The sequence below is a fragment of the Rhododendron vialii genome, chromosome 1a (genome assembly GCF_030253575.1).
Source record: "Rhododendron vialii isolate Sample 1 chromosome 1a, ASM3025357v1".
NCBI lineage: Eukaryota > Viridiplantae > Streptophyta > Magnoliopsida > Ericales > Ericaceae > Rhododendron > Rhododendron vialii.
This window is the reverse complement of record NC_080557.1, coordinates 45,132,981-45,145,000: the sequence shown is the minus strand read 5'-3', so window position 1 is coordinate 45,145,000 and position 12,020 is coordinate 45,132,981. Positions and strand designations below refer to the sequence as shown.

At 38.5% G+C, this 12,020-nt stretch overlaps 1 protein-coding gene across 1 annotated transcript; it reads right to left on the bottom strand.

Moving 5' to 3' along the window:
• Positions 1 to 254: 254 nt before the first annotated feature.
• Positions 255 to 9,468, bottom strand: LOC131320123 (oleoyl-acyl carrier protein thioesterase 1, chloroplastic-like). The gene is made up of 7 exons (XM_058350718.1): positions 9,089 to 9,468; positions 4,756 to 4,889; positions 4,561 to 4,674; positions 3,737 to 3,832; positions 2,752 to 2,839; positions 2,608 to 2,679; positions 255 to 762 (listed from the first exon to the last, which is right to left on the bottom strand). The coding sequence occupies exons 1-7, from the start codon at positions 9,443 to 9,445 to the stop codon at positions 508 to 510; spliced, it is 1,116 nt and encodes a 371-aa protein (XP_058206701.1). The 5' UTR covers positions 9,446 to 9,468; the 3' UTR covers positions 255 to 507.
• Between the last annotated feature and the right edge of the window lie 2,552 nt (positions 9,469 to 12,020).

Sequence of the window (12,020 nt, the reverse complement as noted above, 5' to 3'; positions counted from 1 at the left end):
ACAATGGAGGCCAAACATTACAATCGGGACTTATCGGATATCAGTAACAAACATGACCCAAAAGCTCACAACCTATAAACAAATCATTCTCTCTAGTAATTCCTCGTTCAGCCAATTTGTTTCAGATGATAAGAATGTTATGGCATGTCATTTAACAATGGAGGCCAAACATTACAGTCAGGACCTTCAGATATCAGTAAAAAAAAAACTTGACCGAAAAGCTCACAACGCGTAATTTAAGGCAATACACCGTATTTGGAAGTCTAATTTAAAGGTTTTTATTTCAATACATATGCAGATACGAAAAGACTGAAGTCAATTATCTGGCTCCTATTTGGAGCAAATCACTTGGGAGGGGGGGAAGATACAAAAACAATGAAAATACTGCAGCATTATAACGAACAGAAAAGAAAGGAGAAATAAAGAAAGAAAACAGAAAATATAACACAACAGCAACAAGAAAAAGGCAGAAAACAGGAAAGGTGTGACAAGAAAGACGGAGTGAGATCAAACTGAATGATTAGCTTGTCTTGTTGGTTTCTTTCTCCACTCTGTATAGCATCTGCCGATTTCAAGCCCATCACCAGACAATGTCAACGAATGTAAGAACTGGCAGTAGTCTTCTTTGCCTTTTGCAGCCGTTCCGTCGTATGGTTCTGGACTCGTGTGAGAATCAACTTCATCATCTTCTTTGCATTCCTTTTTGTAATCTATAGTGATAGTTTCCAGTTCATGAGTGTCGATGATTTCTTGAGGCATGCTCTGTCGTGTATACAAAAAACGAAAAGTGTTACTCAAGGTCTACTAGATGCTAGATAAAATAAGTGAGCCTGCATGTCATTGAATATTCCAAAATTTGTTGTGAGAACCATCCGGTGAAAACCTATGTTACATGGACTTGTGCAGGTGTCAGCTGTGAGTTTGTCTACGGATTTCATCTAATTTCATTTTAAGGACTTCGGAACGCTAAAACAAATTCATCTCAAAACATGTTTCTTGTAGTTTCTGAGCCTCTGCGGTACATTATTTTTACAAATAAACCATTACACTTTTTCATGCATCAAGTGAGTCTGCAGGTAAACAAGAAAAAGCAAGGTGCCGTAGATCATTCCACACATGAAGTGAGTCAGCAGGTAAACATGAAAAAGCCAGACACATACTGGATATGCTCACCACAGTTCAAGTGTCTGACACGGGCAATTCTTATATTTTCAAGAGCTCCTGTAACTTAAATGGAAAAAAGATCTCAAAGCAATGCCGACAAAATAGGAATCCAGAAGAGCCAGCGTACAAGGCTCCTGCCACTGTCCGCAGACATTTGAACAGGTATGAAGGCAAGAACACGTGTGGCACCCATGTTGTAACTAAAAGTTGAGATGCGTATCTGAAAGGTTTTATTTAGGAGTTAGGACCAAAAGCCTGATAAAACCCTGTCGCGGACACTCATTTCTTCAAGTGCACGAAGATGTGCACTCCATGCCTGATATGGGAAGCATTTTGATGAAAGGGAAATAAATAAAGTCCTAATTGTGGTTTGTCTGTCATTTTCTGCGGTTTTCATCTAGTTCCACTGATGAAACATTTCCTTGCTGGGTATTCCAATGAGAAGTGACAAGACAACCGAAACATAAGAAACGCCTCACCCTTCAACCAAATATTCAGAAGACGACATATATTAACTACCTCACATTCAAAATAGTAGAGAAAAGGGAAGAGTCCACCAATCAGGGGCATGGTTCTTCATAATAAATAGGGCAAAGTCCACTTATACCCGCTGTGGTTTGAGCCATACGCCGATACACCCCCCTCAAGTTTAATTTTGTGCATTTGCACCCCCTGTGGTTTGTGAAAATATGCAGACGCACCCAATTCTGTCCATTTTAACAGAGTTGTATCTCACACGCCTCTTCAATCTAACCAAAAATCTAATCCGAGTTGTTCATAAGGTATAAATCGAAGAAAAGAGTATGTATCTCGGTAAAAAATCATGACAATCAACATCAACAAATTACTGATCTTATTTTGTTAAAATGAAACGTAAGTCTAAATTTGAAAATTTACTTCACAATAAACTCTGTTTGACCATGAGGTTTTTATTTTCCGATTGACTTGAATTTTGGTATGCATGTAGTACTCGTCAAACTCCACAATATTAACTATTCGGATCCGATTTTTTGTACATGGAATGGATTGATTAGATTCAAGGAAGAAGAAGAATCAAGGAAGAAGGAGAGGGCATATTGGACTTCTCATCGTTTCCATTGGTTGATTTTACATTTTTTGCATTAATTGGGTGCATCTGCATGTTTTGACAAACTACAGGGGGTGCGGATGCACAAAATTAAATATGAGGAATTGTATCCACACGTGGCCCAAACCACAGGGGGTATAAGTGGACTTCGCCCTAATAAATAACGAGGAAATTCAAGCCGGACAGCAGAGTCGGCTGATACAAACAGACCGAGCCTTGTGCTAAATCAGAAGCATCAAATTATGTCATTTCAGATTGGGATTTTCATGAAGATGAAAGAAGTTTACACAAAATATCCTCAATATGTTTCATTACCAAAAGTCTGCCCTAGGAAAACAAAGTTCAACTGTACCAACCTCCAAAACCCATCTGATATATGCAACATTGTTTACATGCTGGTTCATGTCCAGATCAGCAGCTCTTCTAGGCTGCAAATTCCAAAGAACGTGGGTAGGTGAGGAAGCACTAAGCCACAACCTAGAGAAATAGAATGATCTCACCACCAATCCTTGCCGAGAATACTGAGCGGCATCTTCCAGTTTTGCTATCTTCTTCAGACTGCCATTTTTCTCTTCCGGGAATGCTAACCTAGGTTCCATGACAAAAAGAGTACAAGAGATGCACCAATTAATGAGGACAAAACCACATTTTGCAAGTTGAAGACAGTTGAGGACCAAAAAATTGCTAAAAAAGAAATTTGAAAAGAAGGGTACAAACTCTAGATAGTCATTTATCAAAACTTGAGAGGACTATGCTTATAATTGAAAAACTAACTTCTTGCTGATAGCTACATTGGGGCATATGGTTTTACCCAATTGAGTGTGCCTGATTTTTCAGTATTTCGAATTGATACTTTGTACGTTAGGCTCTATATGTTTACTTTAGCTTTAAAAGAGAATCCTCGGTTTGACCGGCAGAATACATGGGTACATGAGACAGGAGCACCACTTGGATAAATCCTTCTTTCTCTGCTGTGGGTCAAGGGCTCGTCTGGCTGGAAAGCTCCTTCATTTCAGGCTGGTAGTAAGTGAGGGGTCGAACAGCAGCCTGACCTGTAACAGTCCTAAGGTAGAAAAATCCCCTGACGTTAAGTTTCAATATTGTCACCTGGTCCAATGGGGCAAAAGGTACTTATCACAGATCTCAACCTCAACAGAATGAAACGTACATTATTTTAAGCAAGAAAGATAAGTTACTTTGCAAGAAAATTCCACTGCAGAATTAAAAAGCAAGAAGCATAAATGCCTATTTTGTTTCATGATACTTTAAGTTGATAACATGTTCAATTTCATGCTTCATCAGTTCGTAACAGAAAAGGCTTGAAAGGTGAAAGAAAAATACGGCAGACGGGCAGAAGGAAACAGTAAAACCTTATAACGTTACAGAAATGAATCAAAACACAGGAAATTCTGCTTAAGCACCATAGTGCACCAATCAATAAGATATTACAAACATGCGATAGTAAGTCATCGGAACTTTTTGTACCTTGGTTCTCTTGGAGAGAAACCCAAATATTCCTTTTGGACATCGTCACTGACTTTTGCAAGTTTTCTAGTATCTTGGTTAATCATCACAAACTTGCTGCAGTTAAAATTACAAATTTTGTAATTCCGATATAAATAACATAAAACAAACAAAGGACATGATCAACATCCCAGGGTTTCCACAAGGGAAATCTTGAAATTTGTGACGGTTAAGTACCCAAGGTACAGTTTTTCAAATAGCCCAACCCTAAAAACATTTATTGTCACGAGAAGTATATGGTTGGAGGGTCCACTAGAGACATATTGAGAATCTAGGCAAAACATGTTTACATTGCATAAGAGGAAAGAAACACAACCATTACTCCATGGGCAAACAAAGAAACAGACGAGATCCTAGCATTCTATAGAGCCCTATATTCCAGTTCTGTAAGTTCCGAAAAAGAAAGAATTTTCATGAATACTAGTTCTCCAAAACTCGAACAATGCCTTGGGATGAAGGAAAATGTATAAATTGTAATGAAACTGCACATTGCACTTGCCAGTGCACAGAAAAAAGTAATTCAATTTAGTTGGCAACATGATAACCCAAGCACATAAGTTACGACGTCTATCGCGTCCAATGGACTAGCAGATCAGAAACATTTAGGGGATACATGCACTCAGCGAGATAACAATGCTTGATAATAGTCTGAATACATGAAAGGTGCGGTCCAATGCATCTAGTGGACCTCAATTGATTAGGGCACAAGACTTGTTTGGTAGCTGGTAGGGGAAGGGGTAAGTTTTGAGCTTCACAGTAGTAAGGATTAAGAAACAGAAATGCACCTCGTAGCCCTCCCAAGGACTTCATGAGTAGCATGGTCCTTGAGAATCCAATCACGTCTAATCCCAATCCCACCTTTGCTTTCGAACCAGGATTCAATTTCAACCACATCACTCCTGTCCCAAGTATTAAGGAAGTTAAATAAAAACTAAAATTACATTACCAAAATCCACAAATGAGAGAGCAAAAGTTTTCACCGAGCTGGGTATTTATAAATTTCAATGTGCATGCGAGTAGCCACCCATATGAGATGCAATTTTCTCATGGCAGTAGTCGTTCCAAATCCATCCGTTGAATATCCACAACTCTGAACGTGGTTGCATGTAACCTCCTACGTACATTACAGAATTGACAAGGCTGTTAAGAGTGTAATAATAAATTTCCTATTTCTTTCATTCCTAATTTGGTATCACTAATTCAGCCATTCCCACACTCTGAGCATGGCTACATCCAACTTCCTACATTAAACAAATTGATAAGAACGTCACAGAAAAAGAAATCCAAACAGACATAAAAATTCGTCACATGGCATTCCAATTTTGGTTCAATATGCATAGCCCGATTGCCATTTAGAATACACTATGCTATATGGAGAGATTATTAGTGCCCCTTGGGCACTGTCGTGTGGTGCCCAGGCCTCTCTCACATCGCACATTTATGTGAGACTCATGCACTTAGTCTTGGGCCTCACATAAATGTGCGGTAGGGGAGATGCCCGGCCCAGAGGCACTGAATAATTTTTCATGCAATATGACAGCATAAGTTGAGTTAGGGCATTGTTATCCAAACGGTCAAGAAAGATATTCAATACACAAATTGCTAAACATTTAGGCCTTGTTCGTTTAGTAACTTTAGGTATTTTAGTTTTGGTAATGGGTGAAGAGAGAAATAGAGTAATGATTGAAGAGAGATAAAGAGAAAAATGAAATTAATAATTGGAGAAATAAGATAATAATTGGAGGAAAATATAAGGTAATGATTGAAAAACAAAGTTAAAACAAAGTAAATATGTTAAACGAACAAGGCCAAGAGTGAGGCACATGAAGACAGAGTTGTGGGTCGTGACTCATGTGATAAAAGAAATTGGTGAGATTTGATGAGAAATGATTTTCCTTTTTTATCTTATCCTTTCTCACCATTTAAAGGGGCCGTAAATTTTTGGGTCAAAAGGCTCCATTTGGGTTTTGCCTTCTCCAATGCTATACCAAAAACTCCGTCGGGAGAAGAAAAACAGCAGAAGAAGTGCTCTCCCAAACCCTAGACCCCAATCCCCAAACCACCCATTCCAGTGCTACAAAACAACTACAAGAAGAATCGGCAACCCAATCACCTACAACTCGTAGTCGAGGTCCTTTTTTAATGTCACAATAACTAAGAATTGAATAACAGCCGCCTATCTCTCTCTCCCTCTCTCTCAACCCTAGCTACTACAATTCTTCTTCTCCCTTTCTCCCTTCCCCTCCCCCTCCCCCAGTGGATTTCATACCCGTATGCGGCTGCAAGAGAAGGAGGCCATGGTACTATCGACTCTATTTCTTTGTTTTTTTTTTCTTTTTTTTCTTTCGTCTCTTCAGATCAACGATTTATTAACCAATGACTTGTCGTTTGATCTATGAGAGTTTTGTCTCGTTATTAGTTTCGTCTTTAGACGAATTTTATATACAAATCGAGTTCTCTCAATTGAGATTGCTTCACAACGATATCTGCTGCTGTGCGTCAGCATTTTATTTTCAGCATATTAGTCTAAAGTCCAAATGAAACAATCTCATAGGAGCTTTAGTCCGGCCTAAATTTTTGTGATGTGTAGAGTCCATTAATAAAAATATTTTAGAGTCTAGAGTCCGTGAAAAGACAAAATTGCCTTTAATGAGACAAAAACTTTGTTTGGCTAACACAAAAAATATATTTTTTCATTTAAATTGTCTTAAATGAGACGAGGGCCTTGTTTGGTAACACAAAATATATATTTTTTCGTGTTTTTCGATCTTATTGCACTTTCATAGGGTACCCTAGGCTTTTAGGCACTTTCATAGGGTACCCTAAGGTTTTAAGCAATTTCATAAGATTTTAGGGTGCACTTTCTTATTATAGGATTTTAGCGGTTTAGGCACTTTCATAGGGTACCCTATGGTTTTAGGTACTTTCATATATAGAGTACCCTAAGGTTTTAAGCACTTTTATAGGATACCCTAGAATTTTAAGCACTTTCAACGCCGGTCAAATTTGGGAGGAGTTTTTTGTAAATTCTGGACAGAATGTTCTTTAGACTTTAGGGGAAAATATTTATGTCCTTATTATAGCAAAAACCCTTATAGTATGTCCTCTTACTCAATTTGCTCTATTATCTGTATACGATGTTTTTGGCGAGGCAACCCGTGGCGGCTTGACAGATCTGTAGTTCTTGATAGTTCATTGGTGCATTCATACTTGGGTGGAGTGTATCTGATCGTTTGGGTATTTGGTATTTTTTGTCCTTAACTTTGTATTTTTTCTCGTTTGAGACTCCTAATTAGATGTTAGGCAATTTAAAAGTGTCGTTGTTTTGCGTCAGGCCATGTCTGGATTAAGATGAAGACATTGATTGCCTTGTGATTTACTTATTTTGTATTTGTTAGACGATTAGTTTTGTTTTGTCCAAGTTTTTTTTGTAATGATTTTTGTTTTGTAAGTGCTGCTGGACGTTTATTAATACAATCTTCTCACTTTTTGACAAAAAAAAAAAACGTCACAATAAAAACTTCACGTTAAAAGTGGAGCGCTCGCGAAAATCAATTTCCAAAATATCCATTTTGCTTTTTTTATGAAACTATTCTGCACTTGGTATGGATATACTTTGCTCCTGTTTCGCCAAAATAGCAGCTTAATAATGGGAAGAGAGACTTATTTTCGGAGCGGCTGCAAACATCTTATTTATGGAGCCGTGCAATCTCAGCCGTTTGTTTCAGCAATCAATGGTCTGCATTTTAAAAAAACTATTCGCGCAAATAGTTTAACTATTCACGCGAATGCAAATAACTTTTTAAAAATCCGGGATGGCCAAGATTGAGCTCCGTAAATATTTGTTTACACCTGCTCTGTAAACAAGATTTTCTCTTAATGGAAACAATTAGGTTTGGAAATTATGAAAAGTGAAAGAAAGAAAAGAAACGAACATAGAAAGAAAAGAGTACTGCTATATACACCGACCATTTTGGACCGAAACCGTACCGACGGCCGCGCGCGGCCGTCTCCGGCCACCGGACGGCCGATCCGAGCCGTCCAAAAATTTTAAAAAAAAAAACCGAGGGGCCCAACGCGGGAATCAACGTCATCCGATGTGTGTAGGGTGCTTGATCTAAACACCCTATTTTTCGTGTATATATGTATACACGAAAAATAGGGTGTTTAGATCAAGCACCCTACACACATCGGATGACGTTGATTCCCGCGCTGGGCCCCTCGGTTTTTTTTTTTAAAATTTTTGGACGGCTCGGATCGGCCGTCCGGTGGCCGGAGACGGCCGCGCGCGGCCGTCGGTACGGTTTCGGTCCAAAAATGGTCGGTACACATAGGATTTTCCGAAAGAAAATGAGAGAACAATTGGAAGGAAAGGTCATTCACAAGACTAGAATTTTGTTTTTTCTTTTTTCCCCTTTCTCTCAAAATCAAACAATGGTGGAGGAATTTTTTCAACTTTCCATTCTTTTCATTTTTTCCCCACAAGTTCCAAACAATTAGGTAAGACCATCTTTACTTCTTACTCAATTTTAAACTCAGAAAGCTCTACTTCTCCCGCAAGCCTATGCCAAATTTAGTTTTTACTCAAAATTTTCACCAAATTAATTAGGTGAGAACCAAATCCTTGACCGAATTTCCAACGGCTACTTTGTGATGGTGTTCGTCGCCAGAAATAATTCCTTGTAGTCGTCAACTCAGAAGAGGATAGCAAAGATCAAGAGAGAAAACCTGACTTCTTGCAGCTTGTCGTCCTCAACCAATACCCAACTTTAAACCTGACTTGTTGCAGCTCCGCCGACGGTGAAAGGTGATTAGAGTTTGAAATTTGAGTTAAGAGTTGGAGATGCTTATACCAAACCAAGCTTCTACTCGGATTTTTTTACTCGAATATGAGTAGAAATTTGAATAAGGGCCGGAGATGTTCCAAGGAAAAGGTAAAACTTAAAATCGGTAGGAAAAAAAAAAGCCATTAAAGGTTTTTACTTAAATTTTAGAGAAAGAACGCACCCTTTTCACGAAGATATTTTCAAACTTAAATGAGTCAAAGGGAAATTTGAAGAACTCCAGTCAACTCCTAGCAAATCTACTTACCAAAAAAAAAAAAAAAACTCCTGGCAAATCCAATGGGCAATGGTGTAACATACACCAATTTGCTCATATATTGGACAAATGTTCAAACTTTAAGGCTACTGGACGTTTAAACGTCTGTTAATTTTAAAGTTTTGAATTAATCGAGATATGCGCAATTTGGCTCCGAAGTATAAAAAAACATACTCCAACTTTTTTCTGGAAGAGAGAGAGAGAGAGAGTCACCTGCAAGAGATTAGCAATGGAGTCAACAGTGGCAGTTTTGTTAATCCCAACCTCATAACACCTCACGATGAACTTCTCCTTATATGAAAGTCCGTCCTCCGTCAAGCTCCCAGGCCACAGCCGGTCAGCCACGCTCTTCTCGGAAGAACCTGAAGAATATTCAGCCGCCTCGCATGACACCGCGTCGTTTTGTCGGCCCGTTGAGATCGTGAGCCTCAAAGAAGAAGAAGAAGCAGCAGCACCGAATAATCGGCACTGTTTCTTTATTAGCGCTTTTGGATTACTGATGTCTGAACTCGCAGCAATATTGCATGACGACGATAAGGTTGTGGACGACCATGGCAGCTTCAACATCATCCTCTCTCTCTCTCTCTCTCTCTCTGTATGTAGGAGTATCTGTCTAGTGTCTATCTTCTTTCCTATGACATGAGAGACGTTGTACGTAGGAGTAACTGTCTAGTGCATGTCTATTTGTATGTGGGTGTATCTGTCTAGTATATGGAGTATATTCTTTCTTATGATGTGAGAGAGAGAGAGAGAGAGAGAGAGAGAGAGAGAGAGAGAGAGAGTTGACATTGTTGTCGATGGGAACAAGTTGCCACAGGCTTTCGACTGCGATGGCATTCTCGCCGAATTTCAGTTCGACTGCGATGGCAATTCTTGCCGAATTACAGAGGGAGGAGGCAATGCAGGCCCAACCCCAAGCCCCAACTTGGGCATCCCAAAAATCTCAAATTTTAGGAACACTTTAATATTTTCATTATTTAGATTTAAATAAGACTATTTTTAAGCTTAATAGAATGAAAAAAAATGTCCAATTAAAGATAATGAGTTAGTCCAATCCACCAACCCACAAGCCGAAGTCATGTCCAACCCGCCATCTCATAATTCAGCCAAAGTGCCCAACCCACTAAATTCCCAAAATCATTTCTCCCAAACTATTGAATAATACAACCCTAAATTGACTATACCGGTTAGTGTTGCCACGGGAGAAAAAAGATTTTCAAAGTTGAAATTGATCGATTCGATCAACCATGTCACAAGAAAGACTAAATGAATTATCTGTGTTATCAATTGAAAATAACTTGGTGAAAGAGGTGGATTATACAAATTGAATTGAAGAGAGAGAGAGAGTTGACATTGTTATCAAAGTGATTAGAGAGAGAGAGATAACAATGTGAGAGATAACAATGTGATTAGAGAGAGAGAGAGAGAGAGAGTTGACATTGTTATCAAAGTGATTTAATACAGGCAGTTATGTATTTAAACCGAAGACAGTTATGTGAAAGTTAGTACAAGCTGTCTACGCTAAAAAATAAATGTGTTTAGGTTCGAAATTGCTAGTATTAACTTCTTCTGGTTCATAGTTTTGATTTTAATTGGGCTCTTCGCATGTAGGCAGTGGGGTTGAGCTCCAGAATTAATTGAGGGGCACGTAAGCTGATTCGGACATCGGAGTTATAAATAATAATAAAAAAACAAATCAAAGAAGGTGTCTTTGTTGGAAAATGTTTAAATTCACTTTTTGTAATGAAACCATAAATGTAATAAAATTAGAACCAAAACACTGGAAGTGGATGAAAATAAAATGATGATCAAGATGAGTGTAGCACTTTGTACTTAAGACAGATTTCGACCTCACTATGGTGCTCATGATTTGCATTGAACGCCTATTTTTTAGTATTACGTGATTGGAATCCCTCAAAGCAGCCCTATGATTGAAGGGTCTGTCGAATCATGTTATGCTTGTACTCTCTCATATGAATAGACATGAATGCAACGAAAATCAAAGAAAACTTCGATAGGAAAACTCAATCTCCATATGAAAGGGGGACAAGAGATATGTATGTGTAGAGGAACCGGAGACTGTCTAGAAAGGACGCGTCCGTCAATTGCGAACAATCATGAAAGAAGCGATACAATTGTTATGCCAACTCAAAAGACCCACCTCGAAATTAATGATAATTAATCAAAAACTAATAAAAGCACCCAATATAATTACCATTCTTCAACCAATTCCATGTATCGTTCTTGCATGAATTGTAAACCGAATTGTGAGCTGCAAGGATATCCAAACATCAAGTAATTTCTGTTGACTTTTGAGGCCATGTTTTGGCTCCATCCTGTACAAATGCAGACTTGCATTTACTCAGAAGATTTGGCGTGGGTTGCATTGAATGCAATTCATTCTCCCATGTGGGTGATTGGCAGCCTTTGAAGACTTCACAAGCCATGCCCAAATCTGGAAAAATCCCAGGCGTGGATTTGGAAGTAAATGAGCTATGAGCATGGCACTTAAACAGTGCCTTGGGTTTTTGTCTATAAATTGATCCCCAGCCATAGCATTTGTATCTGTGTGGGAACTCAGAAACGTATCTGAGTTTGTATTCTGTTTGTATCAGTTTGTGAGAGTGTGAGTAGAGTGATTTATAATCATCCTCCTCCTAAACATAATCTGGCTGTCCCCCGTGGACATACCTAATTCATAGGAAACCAAGTAAATCTTTGTCTCTGTGTTTGTGTTCTGGTTCAATCGTTTGTTTCCGCAACAATTTCTAATTGATCAGCCAATCTGGAATTGGAATTCAAAAGAAAAGAAAGCAAAAGCGAGGCATGACATTTAAACTAGGGCAAATTTTCGTAGTCGTCCCTCTAGTTTTATGATTGTCTTAATTTCGTCCCTCTAGTTTCAATTGTCTTAATTTCGTCCCTGTAGTTTGTTTTACATTTAAAATTGGTAAAATCGTTAACACCGTTAATGAAACTAACAGAAAAAATATGATTAAAAAATTAAGTGCTTCAATTTTCAATCCGGTTGAACCGGTGCGAATATCTTATTTTTCTGATCATTTTATCTTAAATGGTCATAATGGATTTTTGGCTCTAAGGCTTTTCAATGAGCACCCTAAGAGAGTCCTGAAACTAAATAACG